Below are 23,842 nucleotides of genomic sequence, written 5' to 3' on the forward strand. Positions count from 1 at the left end.
ATGATGACCTTTTACTTGCCAAGGTAGGGAATAGATTGCTTGACACATTTGAGCTGATAATGGCAGCACTTCATAACCTTTGGGATGTCAAATGGCTAAGTCTATAAAATAGCCAGTATGCGGCTATCGGTGAGCTGCAGTTTTATACCAAATCAGATATTTTTGCCTACATTTTGCAGATGGAAGTGAATAACGCTGTTTTTAATTTTTTTATTTGTATTTTTTTTTTACTTTATTACCATTGTGTCTTCAACAGTTAATCTCATGTGCTATATGTGATGCAGCCATAATCACTCATGTAAATGCAGGTTAACAGCAAGCCAAGCTTGCCTAAGGTAGGAAGAAAAGGCAATTTAATGGCATTGGTATTAACGCAGCGTACGGTAGCTTGTTATTGCTAATAAACATGTAGAATTAATCCTTTTCATGCCAAAGGGGTCAGCAATGCAGATTGTAAGTTTTTGTACTAAGAAATTTGTTCCGTCTTCGCTTGGCCTCTCTCTTTTCCTCCTAAACATCTGAATTTATAATCCGACAAGATGAACAGATGTAAAAAGTTGTAATTCAATGATTATGTTGCTATCTTTGTCTCTTTTTGAGGAATTAGGTATTGCACTCGTGGGAAGTCACATTTTATGCCTTATTGAGATAATGAATATTATGGTAATCTGCATAGAATGTGAATTTGGGGAAGTTGTGGGAAGAGGAGGCAGCAATCCGGTCCCCTGTGCATGGTAATAAATAGGAAGTAAATTTATCATTATAGCCTGAACCAGAGTATGCTGGGGGGTTGTTCTAGGCACCAGATTTAATTAAATCCTTTTTTAATATACAGACATCTAAACTGAATAATTCCCCTGTACTGCAAAATGGAGAGTAATATTAAGACAAACAGTCAGATTACTAAACGTCTGTGAGAGGAGAGTCAATACACGAAGCCTACAAAGGCAAGAGACTGCAAGCAAGGAGACGTTTAACCCCTCCTCGGCTAAAGAGAGCTGCAGGCGAGACAGGGATTAGCTGGCTTGTGGTGCTTATCTGTACGCAGTGCACGCGTCCATACACAGACTGTGTCATAGCTGCGTAATATCCATCTAATAGACTGACAGGTACTCCTCACTGTCTGCTAAAATACAAACAGCAGTCTTACATACAGACCTATACAAAACATCAGGACATATTTTCTCCTATGGTCTTTCTATTCCAAAATGTACAGAATTACTTTTATATCTAGCAGAAACCTCTGACTTTAATCTTATCGCCAAATCGACCTTTACATTGGAAAAAATAAATAAAAAATGGGGGTAGTTTCGGCACAAGAGCAATTCAAGGGTTTTCTCTCTGCTCATTCTTCTTCCAACACATTCTCCTTACCTTCAGATTGCACCCAAAGTTTTCAAAAGGAGCTGAGACGTCATTAAAACTGTATTTGTGTCTCTTTGCGTGCTGGGATTACACATTTTGCCCCCCTGATTTCCTAAGTCCTCTTTGCTAAGGCCATGCTATTAATCCGAGGGGTTTAAACTGCCACCCCCCCCCATGGGCTGCTGCCAACGTCTGGGGCTACTTTAAAAATTGTTCACGTTGAAATTTAGTATCCACCAACGTTGGGCCTACTAGGGTTACATCACAGGTCTATCCCCTTTAGCTATTACATTTTCACTATCAGTCACCTACAACTCACCTTTTCCTAATATTGGACATATATTTCTGTTCTGTTCCTTAGACATCCTCTTCCTAATAGAGAAATCTTAAATCTGCGTAGCAGTCATTTCCTCCTTATACACAGCTAGAAAATCCTCTGGCATCCTTTGACAATATATAGATAATTAAACCATGTACCTTTATCCATATCTTAGAATCAGTCTATCCAGGACATGAACGTTCACCTTGCCCTGTGAACAGACGTATCACCTTTTTCGAATACAGAGATGTCTGGGACAAGAACTGGTGTTGATATGGTGTGCAATAAAGGGCTTAATTAGAGAGAGGGGATGGGAGGTGACTGTCATTGAGCTTTAAATCCCCTTGTCACAGCCAGGTCCACTCATATGTCACTGTCTGTCCTGAATGAAGAATGGCTGCCGCCACGCTCTGAGATACCATGATGCCTTTGTCTGGGCTCCAAGTTACATCCCTTTCTGATATAAATCATCTCTCAACAAGAGATTTCTAATGAAACAACACGTCTGAAATATGTAGGTTTACTTTTTTTTGGTTGCTGTCCAATATTTTCCTTCCAACTTGTGTCCAAAAAAAGAGTAGATGCTCCTCTGTAAAAAGGGAGGCTGTTTGCGAATTCAGATGGTCAGACCGAATCCCAATGGAGTTTCTGGAGGGAAGATTTACTTGGGATTAAAGGGAAATAGTCCCTTCTTAGGATTTCTATTATGGTTACATATATGTAACAAATACGTATTTGAGAAACCGGAAAAAAAATATTAAATTTAAAAAAAAAAAAAAAAAAAACTGCTATATTTACCTTTTTCCTGTAACCGAGTGTCTTCATCTTGCCTCCATGTTAATCATGGTAATAAAGGTTGCTCATTCATGCCTTTGAACGTGGTTTGTGGAAGAACCCTAAAGATCTTTCAGTTTCCTTAAGTGAACTATTTATTTATTATGCTTAAAAGAAGGTTCATTGGACCCCATTCACAAACCTCTTTACAAGCCGTCCATCCAACCTTTTAGAGTATATTATACCATACGAATAGAAACAAAATGGGTAGGTAGCAACATTCTTCAACTTATCCTGAATTCACACCAACAACCTATTTACTATGTAGAAAAATGTCCCATCTCAATTCTCACTTTGCATTCATTTTATACAAAATGGCATAAATATATTAAAAAAAAATAATATGACCGTATTCACATTTAATGTTTGACCGTATTCACATTTGAGGCACTGAGGGTAGTGGTGTTGTGCAGAGAGGCACTGAGGCTAGTGGTGTTGTGCAGAGAGGCTTGAAGACTATGGTGAGGCCTAATAGAAAGCAGTTGTTGTTGGGGGATTCCATCATAAGAGGTGTGGAGATGGACAATGGTGGTCTTGTGAGGTGTCTTCCCGGAGCTACTGCTCACAGAGACAGGAGACGTATCTGTAATATTGTTAAGCAAGCAAAGCAGGAAGGGGAATTGGATGTACTTGTCCATTTAGGGACAAATGACTTGGCTTGCAATGAGGTTTCAGAGGTTAAGGGAGTTTTTAGTGTTTTTGCCAATGATATACGGCAGGTTGCTTCCACACTGTCATTCTCTGAAGTTCTGCCTGTGCATAACACTCAGAATGACAGGCGGATGCGTATTAGGGACTTTAACTTGTGGCTTGGTGAATGGTGTCGTGAGCAAGGATTTGGCTTTATTTCTCATGGTAGCTCTGTTTGGAATGGAAATAAACTGTGCAAAAAAGATGGTTTGCATCTTTCTTAAAAGGTTCTCAGTAAGCAGTTCAGAGGTTTTGCTAGGATGTATTTAAACTAGGGGGGAGGGGGAAGGCAAAAGGGTGATAAAACATCAATCCAATTGTCCCCCAAAACAAGGACAGAAGGTGCCTGTAGCAAGTGTGTTAAAAAATGGTAAGCCTAGAGTCATGTCTACAAATGCTCGCAGTTTAGGGAATAAGATCCATGAACTTGTGGCAATAATGGCAACTGATATTGTAGATTTAGTCGCTGTTACTGAGACATGGTATAATGAGAAAAATGACTGGGACATAGCAATACCAAGGTACTCTTTATATAGAAAAGACAGGGAAGGCAAGAAAGGGGGAGGGGTGGCCCTGTATGTGAAGGATAGCATAAAATCTAGCCTAATAAAGGTTAGTGAGGTGAACATAGAGTCCGTTTGGGTTACGTTAGAATTTGGTAATCACACAGTAACTCGTGTAGGTGTGATTTATAGGCCCCCAGGACAAATTGAAGAGTTAGATAATCTACTAGTTGAAGCAATAGCTAAAATGACAATGAAGGGGGAAGTTATCATCATGGGTGACTTTAATCTTCCTGATGTGAATTGGAAAACAAAAATAGCTACTTGTGCCAGGAGCACACATATTCTAAACTCCCTACTGGGATTGTCTCTAAAACAAGTCGTTGAGGAGCCAACTCGTAAAGAGGCCATACTAGATTTAGTGTTAACAAATGGAGATTTGGTATCAGATATTACTGTAGGTGAAAGTTTAGGATCCAGTGATCATCAGTCAGTGTGGTTTAATATAAGAACAGTGACTGAGTCACACCACACAAAAACAAAAGTTTTAGACTTTAGAAAAACAGACTTTTCTAAAATTAGAATATGTGTAAAGGAGTCATTATCAGACTGGAGCAATTTAAATGGAGTCCAAAAGAAATGGGATTATTTAAAAGTTGCACTACTGAAGGCAACAGAAAATTGCATTAGGCTTGTCAGTAAAAGCAAAAAATTCAAGAAACCACTGTGGTACTCCGCAGATGTGGCCAAAATAGTAAAAAACAAAAAGTTAGCATTTAGTAATTGTAAAAAAACCCAGAGTGAGGAAGACAGAATGACCTATAAGATTAGTCATAAAGAGTTTAAGCAAGTTATAAGAGCTTCCAAATCACACACACAGGAGAAAATAGCACAGTCAGTAAAACAGGGGGAGAAAACTTTTTTTAGATACATAAATGAGAAAAGAAAAGTAAAACAAGGATTAGTTAGATTAAAAACAATAGAATGAAGGTATGTAGATAAGGATAAAGGTCTAGCTGACTGCCTCAATTAATATTTTTGTTCGGTATTTACAGATGAAAATGAAGGAAAGGGACCTCAGTTAAGAAAAAGGATAAATGAGTCATTTATTACACGTGAGTTTACAGAGGAAGAGGTTCTATTTCAACTGTCAAAAGTAAAGACAAATAAGTCAATGGGACCTGATGGAATACACCCAAAGCTATTAAAAAAGCTTAGTGGTGTACTAGCAAAACAATTAACAGATTTATTTAACCAATCATTGTTAACAGGAGTAGTCCCAGAAGATTGGAAGTTAGCGAATGTTGTGCCCATTCACAAGAAAGGTAATAGGGAGGAGTCGGGCAAATATAGGCCAGTAAGCTTTACTTCAGTAGTGGGGAAAGTGATGCAAACCATGTTAAAGGATAGGATTGTTGAACATCTAAAAACACATGGATTTCAAGATCAGAGACAACATGGGTTTACTTCAGGGAGATCATGCCAAACTAATCTTATTGATTTTTTTGATTGGGTAACTAAAATAATCGGGGTGGTGCAGTAGACATTGCTTACCTAGATTTCAGTAAGGCTTTTGACACTGTTGCACATAGAAGGCTTATCAATAAACTGCAATCTTTGAGTTTGGATTCCAATATTGTTGAATGGGTAAGGCAGTGGCTGAGTGACAGGCAACAGAGGGTTGTAGTCAATGGAGTATATTCGAAGCTTGGGCTTGTCACTAGTGGGGTACCTCAGGGATCTGTACTTGGACCCATTCTCTTTAATATTTTTATTAGTGATATTGCAGAAGGTCTTGATGGTAAGGTGTGTCTTTTTGCGTATGATACTAAGATATGTAACAGGGTTGATGTTCCAGGAGGGATAAGCCAAATGGCAAATTATTTAGGTAAACTAGAAAAATGGTCAGAGTTGTGGCAACTGACATTTAATGTGGATAAGTGCAAGATAATGCATCTTGGACGTAAAAACCCAAGGGCAGAGTACAGACTATTTGATAGAGTCCTAACCTCAACATCTGAGGAAAGTGATTTAGGGGTGATTATTTCTGATGATTTAAAGGTAGGCAGACAATGTAATAGAGCAGCAGGAAATGCTAGCAGAATGCTTGGTTGTATAGGGAGAGGTATTAGCAGTAGAAAGAGGGAAGTGCTCATGTCATTGTACAGAACACTGGTGAGACCTCACTGTACACAGTACTGGAGACCATATCTTCAGAAGGATATTGATACCTTAGAGAGAGTTCAAAGAAGGGCTACTAAACTGGTTCATTGACGAGACAGGGGGGATATGATAGAAACATTTAAATACATAAAGGGAATCAACACAGTAAAGGAGGAGACTATATTTAAAAGAAGAAAAACTACCACAACAAGAGGACATAGTCTTAAATTAGAGGGACAAATGTTTAAAAATAATATCAGGAAGTATTACTTTACTGAGAGGGTAGTGGATGCATGGAATAGCCTTCCAGCTGAAGTGGTAGAGGTTAACACAGTAAAGGAGTTTAAGCATGCGTGGGATAGGCATGAGGCTATCCTAACTATAAGATAAGGCTAGGGACTAATGAAAGTATTTAGAAAACTGGGCAGACTAGATGGGCCGAATGGTTCTTATCTGCCGTCACATTCAATGTATGCGTGTTTACAATAAAACTCTAAAATTCAAAGCTTTTGCAATGTGCCCTTCCACATCATGCCATAGCTGGAAGCCAATCATTATCTGTTTGCATCCAGTTAACGCCCAGCAATGGTTTTTCGGGATATGTTGTTCGGCAATTGTCAGCAATTTCATTTACGTCAACAAAATACTAAGACTGCTCAGCAGTTTTGTACAACCCAGTATCTAAACTAAATGTTATTTCTAGGTTGTGGTGCTTTTTTTATGATTTACATCTTACGTATAATTCTAAAACTTGACGATATGAAATTCTTAGAATACTGTAAATAAATAAAGTGTTCACACAGCCACGTTAGCCTGCGATGCCAAGATAGTTTAGCTGCTGCTGGGAGTCTGGTACTTTGTAGATTTGTTATATAATGTACATTTGTGCAGGCATATTATTTTATCTGTCCTATCAAATTCTCTAATCCTACCTTTACTTACATATAAATGTTCTTGATTTGTACATGTGTTTGATCCCCCACCTGCCTGCCACTCTGTGCAGTTGGGGTATGCAGCAGCAAAGTATTGTCATTTTCACTGTAACACTGCAGGAGAGCCAAACCTATTGCACAGATCACAGTTCCTACCTTAAATGGCAGTGATGCTAATTAAAATAGTACAGTGTTTCCCCAGCAGGTGTTACAGGGAGGATACAGCATGCATATCTTATTTGTCCATTGTTAGTTGAAGAACCATGGGGAGATAACCAACCTCACAGTTACTGTATAGAGTCTTATTGTGGATACTTCTGGCACCTAGGCTGGTGTTATTGGGCCTCACACATGCTCTCCTACAAACAAGAAATAAAATGAATTCAAAATCTCACAATTCATTATTTAATTAGAAATTGGAAACCGGAAGGTGATTAGATCTAAAAACTCCCACAAATACTTCACTTGATATTTAGATATGCCCAAGCAGATATATGGAATGATTAAAGGAACCCATACTGGAGTGTAGAGCTTAATTCTACGTTGTATGTGTGTGTGTACATATATCTTCCATAAACTAAAACACAGGCATGCTGTTTTAACTCATCAATTTATAGGAGATGAAGGGATACTTCTTCAATTATTCTATCATTGGTTGCCTGGCAACAGCTCTCCTTATTTCCAATCAGAATACCATGAGCCTGTCACATGGCCTGTGTAATTTCTCCACAGCCATTAATTGCCCATTTAAAAAAAAAAAAAAAAGCTTGATTGTTTTCTGAAATTTCCCTTTATTCACGTATCTTATATGGCAACACTATCTTTTGAGGAGAATGGATTAAGGTCTGCGTGACGGGTCATATCCACGTCTGCTATAACGGTCTGGAAATCACATTATTGCAGTCTGAACATGGAGGCTGGTCTTGCCTATGACAGCTACATCCTTACATCCCTACAAATGTCTCTTTACAACCTTTCTAAAGATCTCCCAGCATAAAGAAAAGTCAGCAGAGAATTATGGGTCTTGTAGTCCCACAAGAAGTGGAAAGGCCCCTAGGTAGAGAGTGGTGTACAGAGTCTGGGTGAGGACAAAACATGCAGTTGCACTTAAAGCAGGTGCGGGTTCCAGGAATATTAAGTGGCATTGCTGTTGTGTTTAAATAGAGGATCTGGCAATGTGACTCGAAGGTTAAAGCTGCTGTTTTTCAGAGTTGAATGATTTAGCAGTAAGAGCTGTAGGCTGGTATGTCTCAAGCTCAATTTATACAGGTTTTCTATGGATCTTAAAAGCATGGAATGCTAGATTTCAGTACTATGCAATGCGAGACGTGTAAGCTAGGTAATAGATGGAATAGTACTATTATTTTTAAGCTTGAGTGTGTATATGAGAATATACACACAGTTCCTTTGACCCTGCACTCACAGTTTCACATGTTGTATTGGCCTAGGTGCCTAGGTATACATATATTCAGAAGGAGTGCAGTCTGGGGGCCTCAATGAGTTTGAATCTGCTTTATGGTGCAGACATTGTGTCCTCAGTCCTCAGAGAGTGCTCCTTCACTGAAAATATATATGCGTATGTGTGTGTGTACCGTTATAACACACATGGAAAATACATAAGTATATGTATGTGTGTACAGATATAATTGCACATGCTACTTAGTAGACAATTACATGTATCGGTTCGCTTGATGACGAATCGATTTGTCTGGCACAGAACCCCTTTTGATTCGTTTTTTTGACTGAGTGATCAGTTTAAAATTGTAATATTCATTAAGGTAGAATTCAACTAATGCACGTATCTGCAGCTTGAATTACAGTTTCAGTAAGCACCGAATATTTAGTGCTTGCCAAGTGCATTATAGTGATGGGATTGTGTGGTCAATAGGGTTTTAGTGTGAAAACAGCAAAGCATTCTTGTTTCTCTGTGTGAATAGCAGTGAATGTTGCAGAGTTCAGTGTCTGTGCTGTGTGGTGGTGGTGGTGGGAGCATTCTCTAGTGGCTAGCTGCTCTCTGTGCATTTCAGAAGTCTCCGTCCTTGTCTGTGTCAGCGACCTCGATAAAAAATTCCCAGTTCCTCTCTGGCAGGAAAAAGGGCTCCGGAATTCATGCAAATCACATTAATTCCAGCATCTCCCCAGTGAGCCCGCTATAAACTGCAGCCTAATTAAATATTTTTTAACGATGTGAGTAATTTTTGCCACGGGGCGGATTCAGGGGGAAATTTAATATGAGATCACAAAAGCTGTTCCCAGCGTTGATTCTGTAAATTAATAACTACAAGCCGAATAGAGATAGATACTGAGGGAAGGAGAGAAGAGTTTGCTGGAGGAAGACAGAGGTGGCACACTACTCTTTTTAAATCCCCACACCCCACAAAAGTCTTACTTCACATAACAATCACAGACTATGATCAGGCTGGACCCCACAAATGTAGGACATGACTATTCCTTTGGGTACAGCCTGTTTATAGTGGCTATAATGGGCTGGTAGATTGAGATGGATATGAAGTATGGGGGAAAAGCAGTACCGGTAGTTTAGGGCACAGTCTGATAGCAGTGGTACTGGTTGGTTGAGTAAGATTGTTTTTTGTGTGTATGGCTAGATTATACCGAGACTATGATAGGGTGCTAGTAAGAGACAGGTTTGTGTCATAGAGGTAGACAGTGGTTTTGTGATATGGGCCTGATTATAGCAATACTGTGAAACTCTGCTCCGTCTTCACACACCATAATTTGTGTTGTTTTACCACATAATCACCGGATCACTTCCATCTGTCCACTGAAAAATAGCTACGTCTCACTTTGCCATACTATTACATATTGGATATTATCTACCAGTAAACTACAACTACAGTACTTTCCTTACACTTCCAAAACAGTCTCACTCGTAAACGCTATCACAGCTTGATTATAATCTACGTTTATTTGTTAGCTAAATAAATATTAAGTAAAACATAAAGATATTTATTAGTATCCTTTACTTTTATAGACTCGACACAGGTCTTGAAGGTTCCGTCTCAATCTATGTATATCTCCATAGCTGGACTGCAGAATACTTGCTTGCCCAGTAACAGAGTACCAGCTGTCACCCCTAGATATTTTAAAATATTAACTCCACTCTCTGGACGCACTATTCTAAATTAATTTAATTAATTTACATTTCACTACTTAGAAGAGAGTAGATGGACTTGAGCAAGCTAATTTACATTCTTACTGAGCTTCAGATAAAGTATAGAAAGAAGGTCTACAATGTAAAGCACTCACTTCTGTACCTAACCAACTAGGTACTTAAAAGAACATATAGCCAGGTTTTGTACACAAACATGACAGATACCCTTTAAAATGTATACAATGTAGTTACTATCATCCCTTATTAATATGTGAATGTACATCACTTGTCAATCTTAAATTTTGTTCCATATTGCAAGTCCCATCAAAATCTATTAGAATGACACCTAGGAGAGTTCACGAAACCCTTATGTGGGATGAACATACTGGGGAACATATTGAGGAGAAGATGATCTCTTTGATCTCAACCAAGAGAAGCTCTCTCAGCACTTGGTACCCTGTTGAGGTGTGAGCAATTTTTACTCTCTCTCTATGAGCTCAACTAATAGGGATTCTGCACTGTTCCTCAGAATAGCTTTGATATGTGAAAGCACAGTTGAGGCAGGGTTATGTTTCCTAAGGAAATCTTAATAGTGCCTCAAAGATTACAAAGTGGTCGCCTTTGCCAAATTGTCAGTATGATTTTGTTCAGTTATGAATGTCTGCTATTGATAAGTATATATATATATATATATGTAGATTATGGTTTGTAGCAGGTTAACTTCTAATAATGTTTATTTTTCCTTTGCAGGTGGAGCTGACTGGAAGCAGCATATTTGATTATGTTCACCCGGGGGACCATGTGGAGATGGCAGAGCAGCTTGGCATGAAGCTTCCTCCAGGCCGCGGGCTCCTTTCTCAGAGTGCCAATGATGATGGAGCCAGTTCAGCATCTTCATCCTCACAGTCAGAGACTCCAGAGCCTGGTGAGTGGTACACAGGGGCTTGATCCTGACTACTACTGACTATTAAGCTATTAAAGGGTTACTCCAAGCATTATAACCACTTCAGCCTGTTTGTTATGAGGCTGGGAGTACCAGGAGTTTAGCAATGGTTTGCCCCTTTACCTGGGTCACCACCTGTCTCTGATGCCCCCTGGTGATGCGTATGCAGAGCTCCAGAAGCCGTGGTAGTCAACATTCATTGGTTGAGAGCATCAGCTAACCGCTCTCAGCCAATGAAATAAAGTTGCACAGAACTGAGATTATCCAGCGTGGAACTCTAGTTACACCTAGAGTTACACCTCGGGAGCTAAGGAGTTAATCTCTGTATGTGCAGCATTTCAAAACAAAATGCAGTACATACAGACTCCAAATCACTGCTCAGGGTGCTTGAACTAACCCTTTCAGTTCCAGGGACTGGCTCAGAATGCAAGCATTGGTTTGGAACTTAGCAATTTACCATGTGTCTGTGTTTGCAGAGTGTTTTATACAGTACTAGCATACACTTTGGCCAGCGAAGGGTGTTTGTGCGTCTTGTGCTGTCATAATTCAAGCTACCTGTTGGTCTTTCTAGCATTTTGCCTAGAATAACATGCATACACACACAAACACACACACTATCCGAAACATAAAGGGATTGGAGTATTATTTGAGTGACTAAAGTGGCAAACTGGGGTAAGACAAGCAATTGTTATCGGCCATCATTTCCTCAGAAATGGTGCGCATGAAAAAAAGCACATGTGATATCCTGAACAGTATTTGGTGCTTTGTGCTTCTTCTCCCTACTGTCCCTGAAGGGTAAGGAGGGGGTGGGGGGCATTCATTCTCCACTCAGTGCTCCCCCTCTACTCCATTGTGCTCTGACGATAATTCAAGCATTAGGGGAAAATCCATTTATAAATTAAACAAAATGACTTGATATCCATCGTTCCCCAGTTCATCACGCTGTTCAAACAGCCACGAGATTGGCGTCTTGTCCCCGGCCTTCCGAGAGCCTTAGTAATTAGATCTGTGACGGATTTATCCTTTACTGATTGAAGCTTTAAATTAATTGAAGTTCCACGTTTGTGGTTTTCTGTTTTTTTTTTCCTTCATTGCGAGGTTTTCAGCTCCTGCTGATTCTTTTTGGCTCATTCTCACGGGGAATGCTGCTAGAAATGTATTATTTTTTTTTCCTGTTTTTTTTTTTTTTTTTACGCATTACACAAAAGGAACAAGATGTGGAAACTCATTTTATTCTGCTTCCTTACAAACTAATGCCTCTTTCTTTCAATCCCTTCTTGACTCTTTGGATGCATTATTTGCTTGTACATTGTCCAATATTTAATTTAAATTTTTATCCAGCTTACGTTAAGTCAAATAATTATGTCTGTGTGAAATAAGACACACAGTGTATTAAACATCATGGTAATAGTATATTTGAAGTTTTACCCCAATGAGGGAGGGGATATATCAAATACAACTTTTTTTTTTTGTACCTCCTACTGTCCTATAAGTGACACGTCTTTTAAAAGGTTCCTTCAAGCATAATCAGTAGTGGTTATGATACTAGGAGTATCCTGGCCCCGTTTCCTTGTAATGGGGCAAACAGTTATTGCACTGGTGTGCCCTCTTACCTGGTCCTGCTGGGCATCTAGTCTTCCTACTTAAAGGGAAACTGTAGTGCAGGAAAACCAAGCTTCCCTCTCCCCCGGTGCTGAAGGGGTTAAAAAACCCTTCTGTCAATTACCTGGGTCCAGCACCAGTCTCCAACGGCGCTGGCTCAACTCTGCCCCCACCCCTCCCCCGCAGACATCAGCTGGCGGGGGAGACCTAATGCGCATACAAAGTAATGGCCGCACTCGCATTAGGATTTCCACATAGGAAAGCATTATACTAGGGATAGGCAACCTTCGGCACTCCTTATGTTGTGGACTACATCCCCCATAATGCTGGTAAAGCATCATGGGAGGTGTAGTCCAAAACATCTGGAGTGCCGATGGTTGCCTATGCCTGCATTATACAATGCTTTCTGATGGGGTTTTGCGTGACGTTGGACGTCCAGATGAATAGCGTGAGGATGACCAGCATCACTTAGACAACCGAAAGTCGCCTAACACCCCGTAAGTCCCTCTAGTGGCTGTTTGGTAGACAGCAACTAGAGATGGATTTAACGCTGAAAGGTAATTATTGCAGATTCTCAAAAACTGCAATAATTACCTTTGCAGGGTTAAGGGTCCTGGGACAGTGAGCTCAAGTGGCATGGATGCTTATATTGTCCCTTTAAACATCATATAAGGTGACCAGGTTTTATCTTTAAGTAAAATATCAATATGGTTACTTTATGTTATGTTATATTATACTATTCAACTAACTATAAGAAACTGAAAATGTGGTTGCAATCATATGTGCGAAGCAAAAACCAAGAAAGTTATGGTGGGGAAAAAGTTTGATTGAAAACCCCTTCCACCTGAAGTCAGGGGATAGTTAATAATTTGCTAACACAGATCTGCACACCGGGTAAGCCATAAAACTTGATTTTCCCACAGAAATCTCAAATTTGCAGTGATGTTACTACTGCAAAGGATTATGGGTGGGCATATGCAAATTAGTTAAACAAAGAGTCTAATTCTTGCCTCATCATTGCATTTTAAACATGGATTCCTCAGAGTTTTTTGCGCTGTATACAACAGCTTTGAAACACAACTCCGGAAGAGATGCAAAGCCAGTGAACCACTGATGGACAGCTGTTTCATATGTGCAATAGTTATAGAACTTTTTCTCAAAAGCATGTTTTTTTCCGGGTTTATAAAAACACTAACCGGCCAATCAGAGCACAGCATTAGTTGCAATCAGTGTTTTTTGGTTTGCTTTTTATGGTCTCATTTTCATCCTTGCAATTTCTACCCAGCTCTCATAACCCAGGGGTTTTAATTACTAAACTGTGAATTGAATCGGAAGTTGCAAAATGTAGAAGAATGTTTCCTACATTTTCAAATGACCTTGCCAACTCACATCGACCCACTTTGTAATGTATATATCCTAACAGAGTTTCTTGCAGAGCTAAATCATACCATTGCAAGTCCCCATAACCTCTATAAACATGATTTCAATTTGCCTCAATGTTCCTCAGTTGTTGTTTTTTGGTTTTATTTATACATACAAGCGATTTATGTGAAGGATTTACTGACCCTTTATACACATTGATAGATCTATCAATCATTCTGTTGCTGTTAGAAACTTGTCCTTCACTGGTCGGTCAATCTGTGAGAGGGAGAGTATGTCATCTCCGTGCAGGCCACAAGTGTTAATGGATTAGCCACATGTGTGCAGGATTGTCACTAGCAGCCAAATATTAGTTACCCGTGTGTCACTCATTTTAGTGCGTTTGCCAATAAGATGTCAATTACCAGTATTGTGTTCACGGTCTGTGCTAGGAGTCTCTTTTTTAGTACTTTCCAGCCATGATCCTGCACTTGGAGACAGCACTATCTAACAGTTACTGCTGTCTCCAAGTGCCAAACCGTGGGCTGGAACTCTAACCTTTTGTCCACTATACCACATAACACCGTTGTACCACAGTTCTGAATGGGAGAAAACGTCCAGTGTTATCAATTGAGGAGGATCACTTTAAGGTGAAGATGTAGGTGTTTTAAAGCTACTACTCAAGTGTCTTAACTAGCAAAATATCAGTGTTGTCACATTGTATCCTATTATACTGAACTTCCATTACATTCGTGAAAATAACGCTGCCACAAATCAACGCTCAGACAACTTCTACAACAACCATCATCCAAAACCATCCAGACCCAGAGGGAATTATACAAGTTCCCTCGTCGCAACAAATTAAAATGTTACCATCTTAAGTCCTCTAGGCCTTAAATAAATTTTAAAAAAGACTTGTTGGAATGGTGGCTTAGGATGGTGTTAGGTATATGTCACCAAGTAGATAACAGTACTGCCCATATTTAACAAAAACTGAGAATATCAGAATCTAAGAACTTACATTCTCTGGTTTTGTTGCAATGCATTTACTTAGACTTTCCCTAAGTTTTTAGGGTAATTCAGACGTGAACCCCGAGCTACACCTCGCTGACGTGGCCATAAGAAGGTCGAAATGATTGTTCGGGCATTTTGGTTCTGGACTGCCCTTGTGGGTGGGGTCAGTCTGATATGCAAATTTTATATGTTCTCTCAGTAATGGCACAAGGGAGAAAAAACTATATTGAGACCTGAGCAGGACAAGCTACTGAGTTTCTCTAAGCTTCTGCCCGTTAAATAACCAAATGGTCTATGAAGAAGGGTATGCTTGTGTAGTTCTATATCTTATTTCAGGTAACAGCTTGTGGTTTATGGAGGTATCTGGTATTTAGTGATTGTGACAACACTAACCGCATTAACCCCTTAAGGACACATGACATGTGTGACATGTCATGATTCCCTTTTATTCCAGAAGTTTGGTCCTTAAGGGGTTAAACTTTTTTTTTATAAGGAGTTTAGACATGTTTTAAAGGCATTTTCACAATAGTACTAATCTCTTAAATGTAGGCTGCCATGTCTCTGGAAATCACACCATGTATAACATGAAATTGCCTATGACATGTGTTAACTTCCCTTCCTCCCCCTCATGTTATGTTCAATTTTCATTTAAAAATATGTTAAGAATTTAGCAAATGACATCACAGTCCAGTACAGTCAGGGCACATGTGGAGTATGAAAAGGATAAAAAGTCTGTTCTGAAAAGTGGTGGGGTCCCCAATGTAAGTGCCTACTGGTTTCCTAGGTAACTGCCCTATTGTTTGTTGTCTGGACCACTTTTCAGAACACAGGCCGTATTTAAGATAACCCCCTAATGTTTCATTCTTGTCCTTCTCTGCCAAGCACACAGTTTATAACAATGATTGATAAGAGGCCAAGATGAAGGCGCCCAGATGCAGGATAAAAAGATTTCCATATAGAATTTTATTTCCCACGCCTTACTAACACATACTTGTTAAACACTGGGGATAAGTAAAGCAATATTAAAAATTCCTTTTTTATCTATGGTTCAGTTGTTAGTCTGCAGCTCCTTATTGAATATGAATTTGCTATAGATTCTCAGCCATTTCATCATACGGATCTTTCTGCTAGCACTCTGCGGGGAGTACTATTCAGACTATATGTACGATCCGTTTAAAGGATCACTATAGGGTCAGGAACACAAACATACATGTATTCCTGACCCTATAGTGCTAAACCCACCATTTAGGTGGCTTGCCCCCCTATAAAAGTTTAAAACTCACCTTATTTCCAGCGACGCGCGGATCTGCCGGTGCTGGCTCTGCCCCCTTTGTGACATCATCGAAATGGCTAATTTTTAGCCAATGGGAAAGCATTGGATTGGCTAAAATCATCACGGGGCGGGGCCAAATGTGTTTTGTCCAATCAGGACCTCCTCGTAGCAATGCATCTCTATGAGGAAAATTCAGTGTCCCCATGCAAAGCGTGAAGACGCTAAATGGCAGTACTGCCTACTGTGCAGCCCTGAGCCAGGAAGCACCTCCAGTAGCCATCTAAGGAGTGGCCACTTGGAGGTGTCCCTAGAGGCAATGTAAACACTGCCTTTTCTCTGAAAGGGCAGTGTTTAAATGAAAATGCCTGAAGGGGGAGCTATTATACTCACCAGAACTACCTATGCTGTAGTTGTTCTGGTGACTATAGTGTCCCTTTAAATAACCTAATGTGCAATTTCCTGGTACTAAATTCTGGGCCATGTAGCGTTTGTCTCTCCCTTTCCTATCCGTTCTTTTTCTGTTACTCCACGACCCCTCTTTCATCAGCTGTCTATCTTTACTTTTCTCCAATATTAATCCCCTCACCCTTCTTTTTCTCCTTTTCTCCCGCTCTATGGCTTACCTTCTCTACCTCAGTTTCTCTTCACAAGCCCATTCTTTATCTCTGCCTTATCTCTTCCATTCGTTTCACTCCCTGTCGTACTCTTTCCACATTTCCAATCTTTCTTTCTCGCTCTCTCTCTCTCTCTCTCTCTCTCTCTCTCTCTCTCTCCTCCTTTCAGCGTGTTGCGGGCTGTTTTCTCTCTCGTGGATTGCTAGCAATTCAATTACAGAGGCGAGATAGAGAGTCTCTGGCGGAGAGAGAGTGTCCCGGCTGACAAGAAATATGACAGCCTACTTACAGGGTGTTTATGCAATTAAACTCACCCTCACCACACCTGCTGAATGATAAATGTCAGGGTCTTTGGGCTTAGCATTGGCATTCTCCTGTGTATGCACATTTGCACCTGTGTGTATGTCTGTGTGTCTGTGTTGCTCTTTTATGCACCTGCGATTTTACAGGCTACTTAGCGCCTCGGCTTATATTTCAACATTTACTGCATTCTCTGTGTCCAGAGACAGGTATGGATTTTTTCTCTGTGTACATAAATCTCTGCGTTCGCATTACTTTATGTACAGTCTGCATGTGAGACAATATATAAAATATTTTACTCAAATTAAAAGTCTCTCATCTGATACTTGGTAGATTATAACAAGACTCCTTGTTTGCATGTGTAGCATGTAACGGGTCATTTAGTCATGGACGGAACAGGATTTTGGGAGTAGGAATCTACATTGCATATTTGGTATTCATCTGTAAACTTCTAAATGCTATTCCCAGACATGGCTATCCCCAAGCTATCTGTCTTTACAGCATCTAAATCATGCACCCCCTGCCTCCCCAATAAACTGTGTTAATTCTGAACGAATAGCAAGCTGCGGAGACCTTGTGGTTAGCCAAGCCATTTATTCAGCTTGCATGCTCACTTTCTTCATCTTCTTCGTAATTATTTTCAAGTCAGATCTCCTCCCTGATTTCCTAACGGGCCTCTCTCTCTTCGAACAACATCCAGGATCCAGGGGCGGTGATAATTCAAACCCCAAATCTCACGGGTCCTGTACCTTTTTCTTCTTCTCTTTTTTTTTTTTTCTGATTTTTTTTTTTCCAAGGACATTTTTTATTACAAAGCAGATTAAATTTGCATATTAATTTGTTCCCTTCAATTTTCCTTTTTTTAAGATTAGACGTGACAGCCGGGTATCAGAGCTTACGTTAGCCAGAGTGGATAAAACAGGGCGAAACGCACCGGGATTGCTAGGAGGAGGAGAAGGCGGCTGGGGGTTAATCTTAGTGCTGTATTACAATTATTTAACCCTTCCGCGCCAATGGGGAATTACAGCACAATTCAATGAGAGCTGAGCTTCACGGTTGCTCATTTGCATTCACTGTCACATAAAATATAACTACTTAGGCAGCTTATTGTTTGAACCCACTGGGTTTTTTTGGATCAGAATGTAAAAAAAAATAAACCACTAGCATTTTAATTTCTTCTTTTTTTCCCCAATCTTAAGAAACTGAGCAATTTTAACTAAGCAGCACTGTTCTAAAGTGTTTGTCAAGCGTTCTAACAAATGAACCTTGCATTAACCGCAGTTAGTACCAGATCATATATGTATTTGGAAAGTAGATGCATGATAAGAAGTAATAGGGGAATCTTAATATACAGCCTGTTTTCACATATAATAATAATAATAATAATAAACACTAGAGGAGTATTTAAAATGACACAGCTCATCATTTAAAGCAAGTCAAGATTTATTTTGAGTTGCTCACCATTTCAGCTTTAATGTGAATCAGCGGATAACCCTGACATACATATTACTAAACAGCAATGGTCTAATTCAGAGATTGCGCCATTAATATTGGTAGGACTTGTGTACACCTTATGTGCAGACATTGTTTTCGGGTTACATTCCCCCTATTGTGTAGGTTGAATGGCATTTGAAAATTGTATTTACCTTCAGATATGTATACATTTAATCTACACACTAGCAAAGTCACCAGTAAATGTACACAGAAAAAAAAACCCAATAATATACTTGGCAGATAATAACTTTCTCATCATCTGAAATGGCAGGTGTATGTTGACAGGGTGTTTGCACACACAGTCGCCCTACCACAGATGACACAAACAGCAGCAGAGTCCCAGTATTCTTATGATGCCGTGTGAAATGCCTGGGTAGACAACCACAGGAGCATATCCCTCCTGTAACACTAGGCTAAAAGCATAGACGAAAGGTCAATAATATACAATAGAAAAAATTAGAAAACAATGAAATCTATGCATTCAGTAAAAATGTGGGCAGTGCAATATATTCATAACATTGTATTCTTTATAAAGTGTAACCATGTAATCGTGCTCAGGATGGGCATATTTTAGGCGTAAAGAACATTAAATCCTAAACCGTTTGACCATCTAGGGGAAAGTAGACTAATAAGAAAAATAAAATCTAAATATTGCACGTTAGTTGTTCACTCACTGTGATTTACTGAATTTAAATGTACAAGTGAGTGTAACATGCTTTGTCCTTAAAACGAGCCACAAACAAGGTGAATCCACGTGTGAGCCAAGTGTTAATTCTGCTTCAGTCAAGGTAAGAGAAAAGGGAGGGAATGGGTTAAAGACAGACTTTTAGGCCTTCGTACAATTTAGACATGAATTGTCTGTGTCTTTGGCAAGAAGTAACAGACTTGGCAGTGCCACGCGAGTGTGAAGACCTGCTAGATCCTCCACAATTGGTTGTATTTCCTCTTTGATCTTGGATTATTCTTGAGACATGGGAAATTGCCGGTGGCTCTTGGCATGGAGGTAGTTTATTTGCATATTGGGCATGTGGACCCTTGTGTTTGAAAGACGCAGAATATCAGATCATAAGATGCATTAACTTGAGGGCTATAATGTATCTACCTATAATTTTAGCTGGATCATCACAAGACTAACATGACCCATGAATGGTCCTGCAAAGGTAAATACTGCCCTGGTCAGTTAGTAGATCTTAAATTAGGTGAGTATCATGAAACAGAAGTCTATTTGAAATTGAGATCTCTTTATCAGCTAGCCTGGCACTGCTCTGGGAGGTACTGGAGTAAGGTAGGCCAGCATCCCTGTGAAATGTTGTCAGTTTTTAGAGTCCACATCCTGATAGAGTAAGACTATTTTGAGGGCTGAAAAGGGGAAGGAACATTAGGAAAGTGTTCTTCTGCCTATCCGGAAAAAAACCCACAAACACATTTTTGTATGCACTTGAACAAGGGATTTCATATAAATATAGTTTTTCAGAAGTATGTTCCTAAATCCCTAATATCCTACCTCTTCTGCGACTGTGTGCAATCAAATGGTTCTCATAAGGAAGGACTATGGACATTAAGTAAGTACATTTGGAGGCGATAAAAATCATGTATGAAAATAGATATTAGAAAAAACATATATATTATTAAATAAATACTGGATATTTTACCAAGTATATGAATTAAATGTGATTCTCCGATTGATGTTTCTTCCTCTGAAAGACATGAGGCGGCTACTCCTTTGGCAGGCAATTAACAGAGCAGGTGATAAGAACTTCAAAATTAAATACACGCTGTATACTGTGTGAGCATCAGCCAGGGGAGGTATGGCTAGAGCTGCATAAACAAAGTGATTTAACTCCTAAACAAGAGAGAGATTAGCAGTGAGACTGTAGGGGCATGATCTATACAAAGGGTGGAACTCCTGGCACTGCACCGGTGCAACCATAGCAGGGCCTAAGCAGGTCAGGGACCCACTGATGCCCCTTGCTCTAACAGGCTCCATGGGGCCTTTTCTGGCCACACTGGTAGATCCTGCCGTAAAATAGAGGGAAGCAAGACGGCAAGGAGACTTACAAGGGAGACCTATAAATTGCACACCACAGGAGGAAGATTTAACATGTGGCTCACTCAGAGTGAGGTTGAGTGCAGCTATGTGCATGTTGTTTGCCAGTGTGTGTCAGCGTGTATGTGTATGGCAATGTATGTGTGAATATGTGCCTGCCTGCAAACACCAACTTTTCACAATCAAGCACAAAAAAAACATTTACTCACCAACACTGTACACAAAAACAGTCCTGTGTACAAACACATTCCTGCATTTAAATACCAAAACCTCGGCATTATACAGAAGCATTCACATACATATACACTCCTACATTCACACACAGGCACTGTACACAAATACAACCCTCCAAGGATGGGCAAATGGTAGATCTACATCTGACAAAGCAATTGTGGCAGTTGGGCTATAGTAACTTTCTTTTAGTCACCCCTGCTCTACAGGGGTGTCGAGGGAGGGTAACAAAATATTAACTGGGTAGTTTAAATAAATCTTTACAATGTGTGAGAGGCAACTACTTTTTATAAGTTTGTTCTACCATTTTTTTCATATGTTACACCTCATACACGACCCCTTTTTTTCAGCCTGGCCTATACTCATTATTTTACTTTTTATGTGTGGTTTCTGGATTTATTAACTGGGAGTGTGTTACAAATGTGTTAGTCGTACGTAATAACCAAACTAAAACTAGATGAGCCCTGGTTTGTGGAATAACACCATTCACAGAGTAACATGGTAACTATTTGCATTGTACAGAATGAGTGGTGGCTGGCACGTCCGTGGCTTTCCTCATAGCTTGCATACAGGATCCTGGCTTTGTGAACTGTAATCCAGTGTCTGATTATACTATATACCCTGCCTTTCTAGTCTGCATGTTCTGCTCCCGTAACTTCATTCAACCATCTGACCATAGTTTCCAGGTCCCAGCAGGGAGCTACCATGCCCTCTCCCGTCTTCCTCTCTATATACCATTCATCATTTGTATTATAATCCTGATTTACCACCGCTCTATTAAAAAAGGACACTCTAACCTACAGTAGATCATCCCCTTCCCCGGTTTGCTGAAAATCTGCAGCTGATCCAGAAATAGGAAGTGGCTCAGATTTCTCAGCCGCTCTTGGCTTGCTTATTATTACTGTAAAAGGGCTAATATTATACCAAAAAGCCATGCCCGGGAAAATACATTAATTCAACTATGAGCAGTTCCAGCACATGCGCTTTCATTAAAAAAAAGAAAAAAAGAAAACTTTGAGGGACCTCTAAAAGGTAATGGAGACTTGTACGGGGTGCCCTGCTAAACAGGTGCTTGCATAGGAAGAGGAAGCACAGTTTCACCCTGTGATGTCATTGAGTGTGGAGGTGGGTTCATAGCTGCAGCTTTAACTAACAGAATTCTGCTACAAGGAAAGGGGGTACAACATAAACTAGGAAGCATTGATGGTTATGCTGCTTGGATTGTCTCTTCAATTCTTCTATCCACATGTCTGTCCGTCCTCCTTTAACCCCTTAAGGACACATGACATGTGTGACATGTCATGATTCCATTTTATTCCAAAAGTTTGGTCCTTAAGGGGTTAAAAACATCTTGATATTATTATTATTGCCATTTATATAGCGCCAACAGATTCCGTAGCGATATTCTATCTGTATGTTCAAACAGTCTATACTTGCCAGTCTAGTGGGCTACCATTACTGAGGGACTCGGCCGTAGCCAAGCACCAAGATCTATCAAATAGTCATATAGCACATTAAACCTGTACATACTGTGTGCTTTTCATCTGTTCATTGTGCCTTTACATAGAAGGAATACGATAACATTCCCATTTCCTCTGCCATATTGGACACACAGCCCGCACATTAGCGGACTCCTTCCAGCACCGTGTACTCAGGAAATCACATATACCGATTTGCTGATGTCATCACATCCTGTCTGCCGTGCGTCATTGAGAGTTTGAAAAAGATGGCGCGATTCAGAGATGGTCAGATATTCACATTACGTTTACAGCTAAACCTGATATAGTTTAGTTAGATGAAAACAATATTAATTTGGTGGGTTTATTGTTTTAAACTGATCTATGGAAAGAACATTTTAATGACAGCGCCACTTTCAGTTACTCAACTCAAAATTTCCTGGCAACCCCGCACTGCTCAATTCACTGCTCAATTCAAATTGCACTGGGAATAGGGAATACGCCAAGCACTCCTTTCGCCGGCAGCGCAAGTTGTTCCAGGTTTTAACCAAGCGGAGTCTAGAGTTAGAGCAATTACATCATGATGCACATGATGTCAGTAAGAGGTTAAACATCGGTTTTCCCCTGCTCATATTCAAAGCTTTTACAATAGGATAAAACTAATGCTTTATCTAGCACTCCTTCCTGTCCTGGTCCCAGACTACCGTCAAACGTCCTATAATATTCTTATCCTAAAGGTTACCAGTTTTTGCCAGAATGCAAAAGTTAAAATTTGGGGGAGGGACTCTTGTGATCAATGAGCAAAGTTAAATAGATTTCAAAGTTGCGGTTCACGAAACAGATGAGTCTTTACATTATAATAGAATATATCATTAAAAAAATCCATATCAGTTTCACATAACGAGACCAAGGAAACGCAATTTTTTGATCATGTCATTGAGCTAGTAAATCTGCCACTTGGGTCGCCCACTCCAAATAGCAAGCCACAGTACCACTCCACCCACGGCATTCCCTGCTACTCCAACCTGTTCATTAGATATATGCTTCATCCATTATTAGCAGTCCTCACTGTGACACAGGGACAATTCTTGTTTTGAAATATTGAACGCTTTTCCAAGCACATGCTGTGTGTGTGGAGGGTATGAGAGAGGGGGGAGACTGTATCACCCCCTCCCTTCTCTCTGCCTTCCTTCACAATCTATCTTTCTTCTCTCATAGCTGCGAGGCCTCATTGGGGATACATACATTAAGCCCTTTAAATCGTTTATAATAAATCTTTGTCTAAGGCTCATTTTGACAGTCTCTCTCTCTCTTTCCCCCTCGCTCTCTCTCTTTATCTGACCCTTTTTAAAAAGAGCTTCTTTTAAAAGAGAATCCTCAATAGTCAGTTAATCCACTGGGTGTACTGACAGAGACAGCAGACAGAGAGAGAGACAAGAAAGGCAAAAAGATACAGCCCCAGGAAATATACACACACAACGCTGTGCATTTACACAGAGCCGGAGCTTGCAAACCGCAAATTAACCCCTTCCCTGCCACTGCAAACCCAGCTTTCAAATGGTTCATTAAAGAACCTGAACCGGGTTGTTA

At 39.9% G+C, this 23,842-nt stretch overlaps 1 protein-coding gene across 7 annotated transcripts in view; it reads left to right on the top strand.

Annotated features, from left to right (window-relative positions):
• NPAS3 (neuronal PAS domain protein 3) overlaps positions 1-23,842 on the top strand; it is a 366,208-nt gene that overhangs the window by 302,864 nt on the left and 39,502 nt on the right. For all 7 annotated transcript variants that reach the window (XM_063439892.1, XM_063439895.1, XM_063439893.1 and 4 more), the window contains one exon: positions 10,669-10,843. In XM_063439892.1, coding sequence (XP_063295962.1) covers positions 10,669-10,843 — 175 coding nt within the window. The remainder of the gene's footprint in view (positions 1-10,668; positions 10,844-23,842) is intronic.

The sequence above is a fragment of the Pelobates fuscus genome, chromosome 13, assembly GCF_036172605.1.
Source record: "Pelobates fuscus isolate aPelFus1 chromosome 13, aPelFus1.pri, whole genome shotgun sequence".
Lineage (NCBI taxonomy): Eukaryota > Metazoa > Chordata > Amphibia > Anura > Pelobatidae > Pelobates > Pelobates fuscus.